Here is a 19,617-nt window from a genome sequence, read left to right as displayed (position 1 = left end):
TACTTTAGAGTGAAAAGATGAAAGGATGGTGTGATGAAAGGACTTAGCAACTGGACAATACTTTAGAGTGAAAAGATGAAAGGATGATGTGATGAAACGACTTAACAACTGAACAATACTTTAGAGTGAAAAGATGAAAGGACTTAGCAACTGGACAATACTTTAGAGTGAAAAGATGAAAGGATGGTGTGATGAAACGACTTAACAACTGAACAATACTTTAGAGTGAAAAGATGAAAGGACTTAGCAACTGGACAATACTTTAGAGTGAAAAGATGAAAGGATGGTGTGATGAAACGACTTAGCAACTGGACAATACTTTAGAGTGAAAAGATGAAAGGATGATGTGATGAAACTACTGGGCAAATAGACGAAACGTTGGAATGAAATGATGTAAATATAAGTGATGAAATTTTAAACGACCCCTGGTCCGTTGCTACATTACTCTAATCTCGCAGTATCGCTCTGTCCAACAGCACTACTGTTTGATGTACACTACACTACACATCACTCTATGCATCGCTTCATCCTTCCATCACATTACTACATCGCCGCTTCGCTCATACATGGAACATTGGTCCTTCTCGGCAATCAGACAATCATCATCATGGTGGGGTGAGAAGCGTACTTATGCCTTGTCCATTGCGAATGAGTGAGTGCAGATATTCGTCAATGTTGGTATTTGTTCTGCAGTAGCGTGGCGAAGGACACTACGAATGGAACTGTGACACGGTACTTACACGAGAGAATGGAACACAGCGTGATAAGCATGCTATTAGACCATTCCACTTACCTGTAGTGAGTTTGTTCTGAATGACCTGGAATACGATTTCAATATTTTGATTTTCACAACTGAAGTTCAGTCAAAGTATCAAATGAAAACAAAAACAATAAAAGCACACCTTCCAAATTTTAATTCCAAAACTTCGACACATTTACATGAAGGTTTACTCTGTTGAATACTTTGAATATTTATTGAACCTCCCAACAGGTTATAATAAATTAAACCAGAGGTTACTAAACAGATCGGGAACGATTTCTCGATTACTGGTTACCCGTTAAGATCAGGGTTAGAATTGGTCTTCAGTAACCCATGTTTGTCGTAAGAGGCGACCAACGGGAACGGATGGTCAGGCTCGCTGACTTGGTTGACACATGTCATCGTATCCCAACTTGGTAGATCGATGCTCATATTGTAGATCACTGGATTGTCTGGTTCAGATACGATTATTTACAGACCGCCGCCATATAGCTGGGACTCTGCCGGGTGCAGCGTAAAACTAAACTCACTCACTCGCTCGAGAAAATAGGGTTGCAAAGTCGATAATTCGGTGCAATATTATACGTGTCTTTAGATAATATCATATACATAATTCTATCGTAGTATCGTCTACGTAGGCGAAAGTATCAATTATTTGTTAATCTTTCACAATTGCTACTAATCTTTGCCTCATTAACTCGAATGTCCATATATCTCGACTACACGGTCCTGTTAAGTTCGAAACAATGAGACTTAATACTTCTGTTAAGAGTTGATTGTAGGAATAAGTATATCTTTACTAAAAACAGCATTTGTCTGGTCCACCATAATTTATTATGTAACATCAGTCAGTACTAGTAATCAATGTAACCATCTAACCCTTGAAGATACGAGGTTGAATTGTTGGCCTTCGGCAATCCATGCTTCGCTGTAAGGGCGGCTAAATGGATTGGGTGTTCATGTGTAGTACCACTGATCTCGTACCCCTGTTCTATATACTACTTTCATGGTTATCGACTTGGTTGATGCACGTCCTTGTTTCCCAAATGCGTAGATCGATGTTCATGGGGGCAATCACTGAATTGTTTGGTCCTGACCACTGTTATATAGCCATATATTGCATAGTGCTGTGTTAAAGTACAAACGACAAAAGACCCCCGCCCAAACCCATTGACCATTTGGTTCATGAGCAACGTTGTCGATAGTTAAAGGCGGATTAACCCAACCCAAGGTTTATAGCTTATCTGTTCATCCAACAAACCAGTACAGGGACAGTGACAACACTTTTCTTTGTTTAGTAAGCACTTGCCACCAGGGACCTGATCAACGAGATCAACGAGAATGTTTTTAAAAGTGTACATATCTACATCCATAACACTAAACGATTTAAATAACTCTGTCTGTACATATCTATACCCTTTGTCTGCCTCTTGTTGAACTTTTTTGTAATATACACTTGTAACTATGTGGAGAGGGCTTATTTAAGTTGGATAACTTGTGCCCAATCAGTTTCTTAATTGAATAAAATATGTTTCAATCAACGAGATACATCTCAACAAATGATTTAATGAAATCGGACGAAAGAAGGTACATTTAACGACTAGTGGTAATAAAGAAATTGGGTTTGAACAATATAAATTTCATCCAAAGACTGAAATAGCTAAATTATGTAAAAATTACTCCCCAAACATTACTACAGGATCAGTGCTTACATCAATCCCCTGAGGAAAACTAAAGAATTAATTAATTAATTGTCAAGTACTCTTTTTGCCTGTACCTTTTAGTCATAAAAACTATTGAGCTTGTCAAGCGAAACACTAACAACACACGCTTGAGGAATGTGTTTCGTGAATTCCCACCTTCACAATAGGCCCTCTTCCCTAAATCGCTAAACCGTAACACTGCTATTTATAGATCGGCATGCCCATAAGAGACCCACTCACAGTTTCGTTCGTTCCTAGAGGACTACACACCTTTCTCGGGCATTCAGAGTTGTAATAGCACTGAGTAACCACTGTACAATATGATGCGATCAGAATCGGAGGTAAGATATTATTAGTATGAAACATACATCAATATTTGCCCAGTCGAATGTCTAAAACGCATGATGTTTGAAGCAGGGTAAGGTGTACTGCAGGGATGTATGTTTTGCCATTACTAGTTACGGTGTGTGGCGTAAAACGCAGTATTGTTTGTTTTGAATGTTCTACTTTTGTCAAGCTACATTATACTCCCTATCCTATGTATAATAAGTTTGAGGTCGATGTGTATAATTGAAAGAACATTCTATTGATATATACACCAATTTTATAAAGAACTTGAAATGATGGATGAGAAAGGAGTAATTATTACCTTTGTCATGAAATTAGGTTCGTGTGATTAATTGCCGATGTTTAATGTCACGCAGTAAACGATTAACTGTTGACGCCCCATGCACATAAGGATGAATGTCTCTTTACTTGATATCATTAGAGAGCAACGCATGATGGTATGAAATACAAGCTGTCTACTCTTAAACATATAATTCAAAGGTCCGTTGTCCGTACGGACGGTATTTGTTAGTAGTAGACGTCGTAGTAGCAGCAGCAGCAGTACTAGTAGTGGCATTAGGATGAGGAGGAGCAGCAACAGTAGTTGTAGTAGAGTAGTAGTAGTAGTAGTGGCATTAGGATTAGGAGGAGCAGCATCTGTAGTAGTAGTTGTAGTAGTAGCCGTAGTCGTCGTCGTCGTCGTCGTAGTAGTAGTAGTAGTAGTAGTAGTAGTAGTAGTAGTAGTAGAGCAGCAGCAGCAATAATAGTCGGAGTAGTAATAGTATGATTATGTATTTACTATCATTATGATGAGATTTAGATTATTTAGATTTATTCCAACAATAGCTTCCATTTTGAATTTTACCTGATTAATGATTACCTATATGCATTGGAATAATGAAGTTGAAAAATATATCATCCATTCTGTTAAAGATGAGAATAAATGAATAATACGCTCGGAAATTACTTATAATGTAAGTCCTCATAATGTAAGTCATAATGTAAAAACGATCAGACATTACGTAAACACACTTGTCAGCTCTGGTTGGATCCAGGTCAGCCACGTTGTGCAATGTACCGCACAATATTAGATTTGTAAAGAACAGTTTGAATAGGTGAAACGTGAATATGTGTAAATGGCAAGGCAATACTAGGGCAAATACCGTGCATATTCGCTTTCCGTTGTTTTGCCACCCACCTGTTACAGATAAGACGTCATATTACATATATAGAAGGGACAAGAAGGGGGAGATGGGGGTGACAACCAATATTGGCATAAGTATATGATGAAATATCGTCATTTAACATTTTGAAAGCTTTACTGATTCCTAGAATGCTGTAACCTTGATCAAAATACCCGTAGAGGCATCCCTGTAGAAAGAGCATACCGGTTTACACCGAAAAAGTGGAAGAAGCAAGAGAAGGGAAAGGTGACCAATGGAAATTTAAAGTCACCCCTCTTGGCACACGTAATGTTTTCTGTGACACATGAGGTTCAAAGGTCTCTTTTATTTTTCGGTTCAGGTGTGTATATCAGCTAGAGTTGCCTATGTGACCGTTATTGAATTCATATGGACAGGGTTTAGTGACTACAGCCCAAGGCTACAGATCGTCTTTTGAATCTCATTGCGGTCAAGGTCAAAAGTTCAAAAGGGGTTTATGGGTCAGGTGTTCATTTGAGTTACCCACGCATTTTCCCCTTTGGGTCACCGCGTTGCTGCTATTTGTGTAATTGGAGACTGAACGAGCGTTTGGGTCCCAATACACTTCCTCGTATAGGGTTATTACATGATTGCTGTGCCTAGATGTGAAAAATGGGAGTAGTCCTGTGTGGTCCTGTGCACATAGCTGTGAAGCAAAGATGGGCGCGGAGAGTCATGGGATGGGTGACTGTGTTTGGCAGCTTGACTCCTGAGAGATTCAAGGGCTTCGTCTTGCCCCTGATTCAAATCAACCGATATGTTACGGTAGAAACGATACATGCAAACACTTGCATTTGTTTTCACGCTCCGCCAGACCGCCCTCAGTGCCTCGCAGGAAAGCACTGATGTTGAAGATCGGTCGGGACCAATATATGACACACCTGGTAGTATGTAGCGTTGATTGTCGCTCATGATATCATTCACCGGTCAACACTGGATGGTTTCGATATAGCTGCACTGTTTTGTCAAACAACAATCCCATCTATATTGTTGTCAGTGACCTGCAACGATTATGTAGAATGTAGAATGTCGTGTTTTAGCTACAGACCAGGTTGTTCTCCATAGTGCTGAATCAGACTGTCGGCGTAACTGATACATAGCCAACATAACAGTGTTAACATAGCGCGTCGTTGTACAGTGCGCATATAACTGACGTTAAGAAAGACGGGTTGACATTTGAAGTGGGCCCCAGTTGACTAATCCCAGCATGCACAGGGGGTGTTGTAATAGCATTGTGTGCAGGCCGTGAGAACTCACGAGGTCGGACACTCGCGTTACAATTTACAAAAAGTGGAACTGATTTATGCTAATGGGAGTCGCCGACTCAAGTCGTCAACAGCCCTGAGGAATAATGTATAAGGGACAGACCCCATGTTACACACGTTTTGTCGATGAGTTTTACATCGTCCAAATTCTCAATTATACACGCGAAACACTCGAAGTGGTTGATGTCAGGCAAATCTTGTCAGTGGTAGCTTGCGTAGTCGTTGCTGGTGTGGGCGGCAGTACTGTGGTAGTCGTTGTTGCTGGTGTGGGCGGCATCTGCGGCAATTGTTGTGGGTGTAAGGAGCAACACCGTTCCAAGACAATAGTGAGCCCTGTATACTGCAGACAGTATTGACCCATGCTTACTGTAAATAGTATTTGTCCATATATACTATAGGCAGTATTAAACCCTGTATACTATAGACAATAGTGAGCCCTGTATAATATAGACAATAGTGAGCCCTGTATACTATAGACAATAGTGAGCCCTGTATACTGAAGACAATAGTGAGCCCTGTATACTATAGACAATGGTGAGCCTTGTATACCATAGACAATAGTGAGCCCTGTATACTATAGACAATAGTGAGCCCTGTATATTGAAGACAATAGTGAGCCCTGTATACTATAGACAATGGTGAGCCTTGTATACTGAAGACAATAGTGAGCCCTGTATACTATAGACAATAGTGAGCCCTGTATACTGAAGACAATAGTGAGCCCTGTATACTATAGACAATGGTGAGCCTTGTATACCATAGACAATAGTGAGCCCTGTATACTATAGACAATAGTGAGCCCTGTATATTGAAGACAGTATTGACCATCTGTATACCGCAGACAATATTGACCGCTGTACACTGCAGGCAATATTGATACCTGTTCACTGCAGACAATATTGACACATGTATACTGCAGAGAATATTGACACCTGTATACTGTAAATAGTATTGACCCATGTATACTACAGGCACTATCAAACCCTGTATACTGCAGACAATAGTGAGCCCTATATACTGCAGGCAGTTTTGACCCCTGTACATTGCAGACAGTATTGACCATTTGTATACTGCAGACAGCATTGACCTATATATACTATAGACAGTATTAAACCATGTATACTATAGACAATATTGACCCATGTATACCGCAGAAAATATAGACCCCTGTACACTGCAGGCAATATTGACACCTGTTCACTGCAGACATTATTGACACATGTATACTGCAGACAATATTTACACCTGTATACCTCAAGCAATATTTACACCTGTATACTTCAAGCAATATTGACACCTGTATACTACAGGCAATAATGACACCTGTATACTACAGGCAATAATGACACCTGTATACTACAGGCAATATTGACCCATGTATACTGCAGACAATATTGACACCTGTAAACTGTAGACAATATTGACAAATGTAAACTGCAGGCAATAATGGCACCTGTAAACTGCAGACAATATTGACCCATGTATACTGTAGACAATATTGGCACCTGTATACTGCAGACAGTATAGACCCCTCTTCATCGTAGACAGTATAGATCCCTCTACACTATAGACAACATTGACCCCTGTATACTGTAGACAATATTGACACCTGTCAACAGCAGACAATATTGACACCTGTACACTGCAGACAATATTGACCCATGTATACTGCAGACAATATTGACACCTATATACTGCAGACAATATTGACACCTGTATACCTCAGACAATATTGACACATGTATACTGCAGACAGCATTGGCCCCTCTACACCGTAGACAGTATCGATCCATCTACACCGTAGACAATATTGACCCATGTATACCACAGGCAATATTGATACCTGTTCACTGCAGACGATATTGACACATGTTTACTGCAGACAATATTGACACCTGTATACTTCAAGCAATAATGACACCTGTATACCGCAGGCAATAAAGACACCCCTATACTGCAGACAAAATATTGACCCATGTATACTGCAGACAATAATTACACCTGTATACTGTAGACAATATTGACAAATGTAAACTGCAAGCAATAATGACACCTGTAAACTGCAAAAAATATTGACCCATGTATACCGCAGACAATATTGACACCTGTATACTGTAGACAATATTGACAACTGTATACTGCATACAATATGACACCTGTATACTGCAGACAATATTGACACCTATAAAATGTAGACAATATTGACTCCTGTGTTCTGCAGACAATATTGACACCGGTATACTGTATACAATATCGGCACCTGCATACTGTAGACAATATCAGCCTGGAGTTTCATCACGTCGATGACATGAATCTCCGAGTGACTAAGTTAAACCACATTCACTCACTCACTCACTGATTTCCAGCATGACACAGGTCGTAAACCTTATCCACCTTGGTTGAAATCTTCCTGCTGGTGATTCCTGGTTGGGCTGACAGCAGTCACGGTCAAACTATTAATCCATGATAGGGTAACAAAGTTTGGGCAGTCGTGTTCACTCTTGTAACATGTTGTAATAAAACAACAGTTTACATGTTAACGATCATCACGTTTTGAAGAAAGAAAGATATGCTGCATGTTGTTAGGCTCTATAAATCAGTACGCAGTCTTGTCTGATGGTGCATTGTGATATATTTATGTCGCGGTTTGCGCTGATGTAAAGTAATGTTTTCAGGACCCTGGTTTGGACAATAAAGCATTCCAGGCTGACACCAATGGCTCCCGAAACCACGAGGTCACACCTAAGCAAGAGAAGGATGGGTTTCAGAATGTCGGTTTCTCCAGATCGGCTGATGACGTATTCGTGTCCATCCCACCGTCGAAGGAGGTAACGACGAAGCCGGCAAAGGTGAGCCATGATAAAATACAACCGATTTCACTGGATTCATTCCGTGTAACAACATTGTACAGCATATCTCTATATGGGAGCCTTGATAGGATCATGTGCGGATTTTACAGTTTCTTCTCCTTCGTTATTTTCAAAATCATAAACAGTACAAAAATATACTGTGACGAAAACGGAAAACTATGAAAAACGGATATCCCTGCTGAACATTTTTCTCTATATATATCCACCTGTTAACATGTTGACGGGGCGGTTATTTCTCTCCGCGTGTTGCAGTTCATGAATTCATTTACTACGAGATAGGTTTGTTTAAAAATATATTTCGAGTCCACTCAAAAAATAGATTTGAATCAAAACTGCCATGACTACTGTCTATTTCGGCATGCGGTATTGTAGTTTGGTCAGAGTCCCCCCTTATACTGGGAATATCGCAAGGGACATTCTTGTTATCTCAACCTAATTACTATTTGTTAACACTTTGAAATATATCATTGATTCTCCATTGAATCAAACTTACTATTTGTTAATACTTTGAAATATATCATTAATTCTCCATTTAATCAGCCTTACTATTTGTTAATACTGTGAAAGATATCATTAATTCTTCATTGAATCTGATAAACAAATTGATGTCATGCATACAGATATGATTTTCCATCAACTGTTTCTGTATTATTTATGCTTAATGAAACTGCATGTGTGTTACTGTCGGTAACAGTTGTCTCACGGAGATCAAACGTTATCTTGTCTTCAAAATGTTACGTCAGTCAAGGTTTAATGTCTTAAATATGCCCTGAAGTTTAGATGAAATCTCTGGGGTAGATTGCTAACAGGTTTTGTTTTTTTCCCCATATTTTTACTTTGTTGTTCAAGGAATGTGGCGGTCGGTATTTGCCGGTGACAGTAACTTTCTTGTGTCACAAACAATGTGTTGGGGAATGATATAGTGTACATCACCTGTAATAACGCACGGGTCTAATCCTCGTGTTTCAGCCTTACAGGGGCGAGGAGGAGAACATGTACCGGTACGGATGGCGCGGCTTTAAACCAAGGTAAGTAGTCAACACACTATAACCTGTTTATCAGGTACTTTGTGATTTCCGATATAGAGCATGCTGTAACATTGTTGAACTTTTAATATCGCTCGTGAAGCCGTTGATCTGTAAGATCTAGACCAGAAGAGGGAGACGGCACATGATGATTCACGTATATTTGTTTGTTGTTTAAACTTTGACTGGACAATGTGACAATTCAACCAAACATATCTCATAGTACACAAGGGATATTCGACTACATATACCACTAACCGTGTCTCTCAGCACAGAACAATGCACTGCAAACATCATCTTCATCATCATTAACATACATATAGCCGAATGCCCACACTGATGAATGGTCGCAGGTATACATTATACCCTCGAATACTGGATCGGTATTTATAAAGAGGCAAAAGAGACACCACATATAACATGTGTTTCAGTGTGGAGCAGGACCATGAAAACTCTTAGGAGTCAGGACTACCGATCACACCACCCATTCACCTACTCTGCCGCAACCAATGCTGGTCAACATGATCTGTGGCCACCAGAGATAGGACATCGAGCAACTAACGATGCCTCTAATCACACAAATATGTTACACATGTCACGAATCCTGTCTCTGTTTCTGAAATATGACACGCCTCAAAGTTACTTCGATTGACGAATAATAGATTTGCTCAAACCAATACATGTTTATGAAAATACAAAGGTGTTCAAAGGTGTATCGATACACTGAGTATGCCGTGTCTAGTCTATTTTCTTCTTTAGTTTCTTACAGAAATTCAACAAAATCGGAGTGTTTGTGTTCTGTGCTCTAGTCCTCTGTGTCACCGAAGGATTCACCGTGAACGGGATAGCCAGTGCAGCTCTACCCCATCTGGAGAAACAGTTCGGCCTTGAAAGCTCCAAATCTGCTCTGATCACGAGTTCACAGGACATAGGAGCCCTGGCTGTTGTCCTGTTCGTCAGCTTCATTGGAGGCCGGTACAACAAGGCGGCCTGGGTTGCCGCTGGCTCTCTCATCAGTGCTGTCGGGTCTCTCGTGTTTATGGTTCCTCATATGGCCACAAATGCCCCCCTCAAGTGTGAGTCGTTTGCTTGGTGTTCCGTTGGAGGGTTTATTGTTAGTTTACGTACTCTTCAAGAAACAAACGTTTTGTTCCCACACTCAACCGTAACATTATATATAAAACATAAATATCTCCTCAGTGTCAATATTTTCAGTGTCGGAGGACAGAAAGAACGAATCTTAGCAGTATGATTAGCCAACAATCTCATTAGAATCAGAAGTTATTCTCGCTATCGCTAAGCAAAGATCTGAAGACATCTCACGGGTCACGTCAAATCAACCTCCGAACTGTGAAGTGACTAACAGGAAGTCGACAATTGTCACCCTGAAAGCAGCATTCAGGAGCTAGTTTCAGATTGGCGACTTCTATTCAAGAATACCTTTCAAAGTATTTGAGAACAATTTCGATTCTGAATTTGAAAATTGAACGAAAGAACATTCTTGAATGGTTAAAAGATGATGTGGATCGCATGAGAGTACTTTCCATAGTCACTTCCGTTTCAAATAACTGTCCCATTGACGTGAGCGGATTTACCCGTAGAGCCTGGATCCGTCGTTTTTTAATTCAACGTATTAATAATTTCGATGTTACATGGTAAAAAAATACAATCCTGATGATTTGATGGGTTTGATGAAAGGTTTTGAAATGACCCGTAAAACGGGAGTCTCAGGTCTTAGTTCAGCGGTAGCGGGAATTGAGATCTTATTTAATGTTGGATTAACGCGTGGCTTCTAAATTGCAGGGAACAATTTCAACAATCATATTTAATGTTTTTTTCATCAGCTTCTTCCGGTAGTTCGTCTGTGTCAGCGATATGCAATCTCCAGAATTCGACTTCCGGTTCCGGTCCTACGTCTGGTGACGGTAGTGGGCTGTCCCATTATCTGGGGGTGTTCATGATCGCTCAGATGATTCACGGGGTAGGCTTCACTCCTATGTTATCGCTTGGAACAGCCTATATTGATGAGAACGCGGAACCTGCAAAAGCAGCTGTATACGTTGGTAAGTCTCCAAGCAACCGAAATTCTGTCACTGACTCGATTTAGATACATCTCAGTATTTCGATTATATCGCTGCATGTCAGCTTAAGGTGGAAGGCTTCAGGTCAAACTCGTTTACTAATTTGGTGGAACCCAACCCTACCTGTCTTGCTGCAAAACCAATAGTCATATTCAGGGAAATAACTATTAATGTTGAATGTGTGATGGGTATTATTACCTTGACAACAGCAATTATTTATTTCCATGTTTAGTTGTTTATATCGTGACCGCAGTGTCCAGAGGTTAGACTTGCTTGCGCAGTAAATGTGTTTGTTCGTCTGTTTGTTGTTTAACCCCGCACTCAGCAATATTCCAGCTGTATGACATTATCTGTAAATAATCCAGTCTGGACCAGACAATCCAGTAACCAGCAGCATGAACATCTATCTACCAACTGGGATGCGATGACATGTGTCAACCAACACAGCGAACCTGACCACCTGATACCATAAGTCACCACTTACAACAAGAATGGGTTGGTGTGGAGACTAATTAATATTCTATCCCTGAACCTCACGGGTCAATAAATAATGCGCTTGATGGGTTACAAGTATCTATATTATTGATATCTTCATAGGTTCCAGTATTCAAAAAATGAGCGGATAGCCAAGATGATTTTGAATTATTTATGTATACTTGGGAGGATTATTAGCACCAGTTGTTAAAAATGAAATACAATATTCATGTGACGTCACTACACGTCTGCAGGTTTGACGTATGGTGCAGCTGCTGTTGGGGTCGCGATAGGCTTTTTCGCTGGAGGCCAGTTAACGGAGAAGTTTTACGTGGATTTTGATCGGATGGATCAGACAAGGTATGGAGATCAGTGAGACTAGGTCTAGACATTGTGATCAGTGAGATGTTGAGACAAGTCCCTGTGCAATAAGGGTCAATCAGTTAAATTGCAACTGCTGAATTTGTACATTAACGGGCGCTAATTGCAAGTCTGTCTCTCGTTGTGTTTTGAGAATGAATAGCGACCCAGCCACAATAACAACCTGTTGCAGAGTAAGAAAGAATCATCTTGACAAATACGTTATGCAAATTGCAGAAATTCTGCAAACAACAATCAATGTTGCCATTCAGATGACTTCACCACATGTACAACAGGCTTGTATGTATGTTGCCATTCAGATGTCTTCACCACTTGTACAACAGGCTTGTATGTATGTTGCCATTCAGATGACTTCACCACATGTACAACAGGCTTGTATGTATGTTGCCATTCAGATGACTTCACCACATGTACAACAGGCTTGTATGTATGTTGCCATTCAGATGACTTCACCACTTGTACAACAGGCTTGTATGTATGTTGCCATTCAGATGACTTCACCACTTGTACGACAGGCTTGTATGTATGTTGCCATTCAGATGACTTCACCACATGTACGACAGGCTTGTATGTATGATACCATTCAGATAACTTCACCACATGTACGACAGGCTTGTATGTATGTTGCTTCTGTTCGCTTGAATGTATTGCGTGTACGTTATTGTATGGTTGTTGTCTGTTACAAGAAGCTTCTTTAGGATCTGTTTGTTTTAGTTTAGATTTTGGACCCCGCGACCCCCGCTGGATTGGAGGATGGTGGATCGGGTTTATAATATCGGTGTTGCTGTTTGCTTCGGCATCACTCCCGTTGTTTGGCTTCCCGAGGGCTATACCCGGTACGATATGGAAGTAGGGCATGGAGGTTTCCTCCAATGCATTCAGTGAGCAAGGTGGAATTTGTTTCAGTTGTATCGTTACGTGTCGATTTCCCAGTTGAAACAATAAGCCAGAAATCTACCCACAAAAGATTTCAGCGTTTTCCAACAAATACCCAGAAATGTTTTACAATTAACAGTTGCATCCTAAAATAAACTCTGTTTACAAATCAATACAAATAACTGTAAAGTAATTAAACTGGCAGTGCACATTTCAATTACAACAGCATTACAGAATACGATATCAGTGATAATAGAAAGGAGGTCAGTGGAGAGATAATTCATCTCGTAGCAACAGTTTCCATGCAGTAGCCATGTAGTCCAGATGTCCTGGGTGAAACCACAACCTTTACACTGGTTGTGAAGTATTGTGAGATGATCGCGACATGTGCTTGTCCACATAGATAGTCTAAACATCTTCCAGAATTGCCATACCCTGGAAGAATATTCACCTCGTCCGGAAAATTCTGCATAACACCTGACTATGAAAGCAAGACAATATAGTCACGCTAGTGTTTCTTAGATAGTAATATATTCATGACAACTATTTTTTCTTGTTATGAACGTTTATCGAATCTTAAAAGAAATAAGGTGGTACAACTGCAGAAACAATATATTCCAATGCCCTTGTAACAATATTGAATAGTCATCCATTTGAGGCTATTCGTTCTATTTATCCGTCCTCTGTGGATTGTCTGCTGTAAACTCGTGATAGACCTTCGTCAGATGTTCAAACCTTCTGATCACAGGGAGTGAAAAGCACCGCCGTGAACTGGAAGAAGACGTGAATGACCAGGAGAAGAGGTCAGTCCTTACTGTGATCAAAGACACCGTCGTAGATTTCTTTAAAGCTGTTTTGAAATTTGTAAGTATAACCAGTCACAAATGTTGCTTTTTAATTTTATTAAAGTGTTTTTATTTTATCAATTGAAATTGACATCACTCTTCATAAGTTTTACATGACCTCACTAGCAAGACAATGTACATCCTCACAAGTTTCACGTTTTCACGTAACACTGACATGCATGTGTATGTACACACGTCTCAACTTTGCATAATATTACTGTTAAAATGAACACCAATCTCGATTGTCTGGCAATATTGTTAGCTAACACCTGCACTTACACTTTCTCTACCCCGTGTGCAGGAGGTGCGGGTGAGTCTCCGTAATACCTACCCATCAAGATCCGGGTTACAATTGGTCTTCCGCAACTAATGCTTGTCATAAGAGGCGACTAACGGGATCGGGTGGTCAGGCTCACTGACTTGGTTGACACATGTCATCGTATCGCAATTAGTTAGATGGATGCTCATGCTGTTGATCACTGGATTGTCTTATGAAGAGTGAAGCTAATTACAGATGGCCGCGATATAGCTGGAATATTGCCGAGTGCGGCGTAAAACTAAACTCATACACACTCATTCACCTACTCATCAATATCTGGGTTACAATTGGTCTTCCGCAACTAATGCGTGTCATAGAAGGCGACTAACGGGATCGGTGGTCAGGCTTGCTAGACTAGTTGATACATGTCGCAGTATCACCATTGCGTAGATACAGGCCCATGATGGCAACTACTGCGTTGCTTGGTCCAGACTCGATTTTCATACAGAGGGTGACAGTATGAACACTGACCCACGCCAGCAGATACGGAGTAGTCGGCGTGAGAAGCACGGGTAGTTGGCCTACCTGTCAACACATACCATCCAAATTCTCACATCACATGTTAGCATACGTGAACATTATAACATACAGTCTTGCTGAGTTGCAGATCCCCTATGTTTCAGTTGGGTAACGTGGAGTTAATCTTTCTCAGCCTTGGGGGAGCTGCCGAGGCGCTGATTATCCTCGGAGTAGGGGCGTTTGCCTTCAAATACCTGGCTGAAATGTACGACATGCCCTTTGATCAAGCCGGCTACCTGTTAGGTGAGTTAGTGATTTTGTCTTTGATGTTGAGAAAGAGGACAAGTTTGTCTAAGATGTTTAAATGTGTATTTCTGTTTAATATTATATACGTATGTGAAAATGAAACACTTAAGTGGAGGAATGCTAATGTATATGTGTTAAGTTGAAATGCAGTTATTACTCAGGAGCGTCCATGAGAGTAGTTAACAGAAGCGATTGTACAATGTGACGGTTAAACGAAGTATGTGTGCATGACTCGAACAAAATATGTATTCCGAGATCGACTGCTGTCTGTGTTGAATTATAGCATGTGTAACGTGGAAATCTTAGATCGAGACTGGCTTTGAGACCATGGTCTACCTTACCACTTTTTTTCCAAAGCAGAGACGTTTAAGGAATTCGAGCTTACACCGTTTTTATGTAAATCTTTTTCCCCTGTGGATTTTTAGCAAAACCGCTATCACTAGAGGCCGAAATTTGAGTCCAGTTTACACAGAGACCAGAAATAGTGAGTGAGTTTAGTTTTACACCGCATTCAGCAGTATTCCAGCTATATGGCGGCGGTCTGTCAATAATTGAGTCTGGACCAGACAATTTCTAACCCTGTAAATGCTTGACAGATATGTTCTAGTTGCTAGGTAGCTCGGTAGGTAAACACAGTTACCACATACGTAGCGACTTGTTGCAAATCAACTCGTGAATGTGTGTTTCCAGTTTACTGTATTGTCGATAGTGTCGGAGAATACAGCGAGTTACAGAAGTGAGAGCGGATGTCGTTTTAGAGAAACACAAAAAGACATGTAGAGACACATTCGTCCATGAAAATTACATTTGTTTTCAATATTTCACAGGTATATAAAACAAATGTACATCTGTACAGCGTTCTTCAGGCCCTCTTCATCCATTGAAAGATTTTACGGTTGCTTCAAACTGTTCCCGATGTTCACTCTGCCTGAACACATACATGTGTACTGTGTTGTAGGAGGGCTAATATTGTTCAGTTCTTTTGGTATGGTGCTTGGTGGGATCCTCATTCGGGTGTTCCACCTTGAGGGGCTGGGAATGGCGAGACTGAATATGGGCCTGTGTGTTCTGTCCAGTGTCCTGGGATTCGCACTGCTAGCCAAGTGCCCCAATGTCCGACTTGCAGGAATGGAAATACCTTACCCGGGCGAGAGGTGAGTCTTTCTGTTATATACAGGAAATGTCCACTTAACAGAATCACATAACAGAAGTGTGATGAATAATTCATAAGATTGGTGTGGTATTTTTAGAACACGAATAGTTTTTTAAACTACTAAGATTGTGATTAAAGTTAAAATAACCTGGATCTTCTAAGGATTCGTTGGAAAAAATATTAGGTTTAGGCCTGGCAAATATTTTCACAAAAGAAATAAGTTTAGCTTTTATTTTTAAATCTGAAACACTATCACTATCATGATAACACTATCAAGAGTTGTGTTTTTCAGTTACTGTAAGTGTTAAACATTCATCATCATACTCGGTATGTTACTGTCGCACAACTGCTTGTAAACACGTATTTACTACACGAATTCTATGATATACATTCAGTTCTGTGGATACCAACACCGCATCGTGTCAAGGGTCATGCGACTGCTCGAGGCAAGCGTTCAACCCCGTGTGCGGCGCCGACGATATCGTGTACTACTCTCCGTGTCACGCCGGCTGTATGAACCAGAACACCCTCGGACCATTAGCTGTGAGAATGTGCAGACTCAGCTTAAATAACTCTGAAAACATCCCATTTACTTATATTATAATACAACCAAGAGTACAGTGGTGTTTTGTTTACGGATGCCAAAAATCTACTCTTATTTTGCTGAGAATATAATTGTTTGCCACCTTTGCTTAATGATGCATTCTGGTTCAGAATAAAGCTGATTTGAGGTGTTCGGTCTTTCAGCTAAACTGGAAACAATGAACCAGTGAAACATTGAATCAGTGAGTGTGAGAGTGAGTTTTACGCCGCTTTTAGCAATATTCCAGCAATATCACCGCGGGTGACACCAGGAATGGGCTCCACACATTGTACCCATGCTGGGAATCGACCCCGGGCCTTAGGCGTGACGAGCGAACGTTTTAACCAGTAGGTTACCCCACCGCCCCATTGAATCAGTAAACTATAGAACATGATTCAGTGTAACAGCAGATCTTGTTACCCGAAACTAAAAAATAGTTATGATTAACGATTCACTCACGACTCTCCAGAAGTAAACGTTGTTTGGGTTTTCAATTTAACATCAAAATGACCACCCTTCATTTTCAGACCTACGGCAACTGCAGTTGCGTGGAACGTAGTATGAGCAATACTACCAATGACGTCATTTCCACTGCCGTAAAGGGGCGGTGTGATATTGACTGCAACAACCTGTACGTCTTAGCGCCTCTCCTTTTCCTTATGCTTCTATCGGTGTTAACAACAACAACACCCGTTTCCATGGCAACACTCAGGTGAGTTTCCTTCAACATGTAGATTTCAACATTGAAATTGTTGGAATCAGTACATGTCTATAAAGTGTAGTTATATCGACAAAAGGGTGAACTAAGTGTACACTTGTGTACTGGATATACGTGCTGACGGATTATAACACGAAACTGTTTGAAGCATTGCACCAACACGGCGGCATAGGCTACTATTTGTTCATAAGATTAAATCTAGTAAAACAACTTCTAGTTTTTTTAATCAACACTGGCATATATAAAACAACAATAACAAAACAGATTACTGATCATACATGAAACTGAGTATTGTTATATAAATATGTATTGTCTCGACTGAACGTTTACACTCTCTCTTCCTAGATGCGTCGATCCACAACTGAAGCCATTCGCACTGGGATTCCAGTGGATGCTGATGAGATTACTTGGTAAGACTTTGCGCCCTATGTAATGAACATTTCATACCTAATTTCAAATCTTCATCAGACAAGTCATCCTCTGTATCTCTATACATGTATATAGATATGTAGATATATCAGTAAACCTACACTATCCCCTGAAACCAATGTCTTGGTTCTGGCAATCTCAAATTACCCGTCCTTGATTCACAATTTGACTGGCTACACAACTGAGTTTTACGTACCAATCACAGAGCGACTTACAAACCTACCTCGATGTTTGGTTGGCAATATCAACAACTTGGCGTCGAAAAACCCTAACGGACGCGCAGAAACAGCGCTAAAAGCCTTTTGGGTGGACAATGTAATAGTAATACAATTCGGAAGTCACTCGTTGAATAAATGTACATGTCCTCCCCAACAGGGTCCATCCCAGGCCCGGTGCTCATTGGCTACGTCCTGGATTCCTCCTGTGAAATATGGAGCCCCCCTTCATCAGATGGGACCCGGTTCTGCATGCTGTACAACAAGCACAGGATGTCCATAGGCGTGTTCACGTGGTGGATTGTTGTCAACATCATTGCGGGAGTTTGCTTTTTGATAGCTTCCATTGCCAACGCACGAAAGAGGAAGTCGATAGACCTGCGGAGCTAATAGCAACTGTTGTGTTCTTCATGTTCTTACTTTTCATTGAATTTCCCTCCTATTTGGGTTCAAAGGAGTGTTCTGCGTTAACTGTAGACGATGATCAGTGGTTGGTTTCCATGGTTACATATCGTTTGTACAGAGATTAAATACATGTATAGAGTCCCGAGGAAACATGCATTTGATTGGTCAGACAATTATTACATGTGGAACATTTATATTTTTAACGGGGGTAATATTCAATACCCATGAACTTTGGTTAATGCTGCAAAACATGAGCACTTGAATTGATAACCCATTGCTGGTTGTCAGGTCTAAGGTGTAGAAAATAATTGTGTTACTTACTATCATTCACTCAAAACAAACATCCTGAATCCCGAGAGCTTCGTGACTAGTGAAAACGTCTGGATAAATGAATATACGTGTTATTGTCCCTTGTATACTTTACAACCCCTTACACAAGTTTACCACGTTATTGATTGTCTTCAGTATTGACAAGAGTAAACATCAGTTAACGTTCTACACATCAACAAATGACACGTACTGTCATACTTGCAATACTGTTCAATACTGCCTGAATGTATCTCCACAACACTACTGAATGGTGCTATCTGCCTTCCATTACTGAAACACAATGATTTGTGTAAACGTTGTATAGAGCCCTAGTCTTCACTGCACAAAGGATAGACTGGCGCTGTTTGTTTATAGACTGCTGGATGGTGACCCTCAGCTTGTGGTTACAGAAGGCCCTGAACACATCAGTATCATCTGACGTTTACACATTTTGTTATATATATATTTTTTAATGATTTTGTTCTATGAACTATGTAATCTTTGATGTATATCTGACAAGTTAATAAAATGTTTGTTGGATATTGTATTATCCAAGCAGTGTTTCATATTTTATGAGGGAATTGCGTGCCTAGGCCTGTCCGGAACACTACATGTTACATTCGCCCATATCTGTAGGTTTGTCATCATCAGGGCGGCTGCCAAAATGATCTTCTGAGTCCTCGTTACTAAGTAGCTGTCGAGTTTGCTTTGCAAACCTTCCCTATATACTGAAGCCTCTATGTGGGGGTATATTTTGTCATGATATGCTATTACCTCTGTAGGTAATTATGACATGCAAATGCACTTCTGCAGAATCAACCAAGGGCATCTAAACAGTACCATGATCGTAAGAAGGAAGTAAGAAAGAACCTCCGACCCTCTTAGTCGCCCCTTACGACAAACATTGGTTTC

The 19,617-nt window shown here is 40.5% G+C and overlaps 1 protein-coding gene across 1 annotated transcript; it reads left to right on the top strand.

Annotated features, from left to right (window-relative positions):
* Positions 1-2,688: 2,688 nt before the first annotated feature.
* On the top strand, positions 2,689-19,250 carry LOC124260861 (solute carrier organic anion transporter family member 4C1-like). Its single transcript, XM_046695182.1, has 14 exons — positions 2,689-2,804; positions 7,933-8,106; positions 9,097-9,155; positions 9,912-10,228; positions 10,997-11,215; positions 11,962-12,067; positions 12,803-12,924; positions 13,713-13,828; positions 14,752-14,890; positions 15,852-16,047; positions 16,442-16,589; positions 17,157-17,341; positions 17,693-17,757; positions 18,152-19,250. Exons 1-14 carry the CDS (start codon positions 2,784-2,786, stop codon positions 18,379-18,381), a joined length of 2,097 nt encoding a protein of 698 aa, XP_046551138.1. The 5' UTR covers positions 2,689-2,783; the 3' UTR covers positions 18,382-19,250.
* The last annotated feature ends 367 nt before the right edge of the window (positions 19,251-19,617 follow it).

This window comes from Haliotis rubra, unplaced genomic scaffold (assembly GCF_003918875.1).
Source record: "Haliotis rubra isolate DU_JTF1 unplaced genomic scaffold, ASM391887v1 Scf78, whole genome shotgun sequence".
In the NCBI taxonomy this organism is placed as follows: Eukaryota; Metazoa; Mollusca; class Gastropoda; order Lepetellida; family Haliotidae; genus Haliotis; species Haliotis rubra.
The sequence above is the reverse complement of the archived record's forward strand: the minus strand, read 5'-3'. Positions and strand labels throughout refer to the sequence as shown.

Excerpts from the sequence above, each read along its gene's own strand:
- LOC124260861 (XM_046695182.1), top strand. The coding sequence starts at position 2,784 with ATGATGCGATCAGAATCGGAG. Across the intron at positions 9,156-9,911 it reads TGGCGCGGCTTTAAACCAAG|TTTCTTACAGAAATTCAACA; the intron begins GTAAGTAGTCAA and ends TTTCTTCTTTAG. Across the intron at positions 16,048-16,441 it reads ATACCTTACCCGGGCGAGAG|TTCTGTGGATACCAACACCG; the intron begins GTGAGTCTTTCT and ends ATATACATTCAG.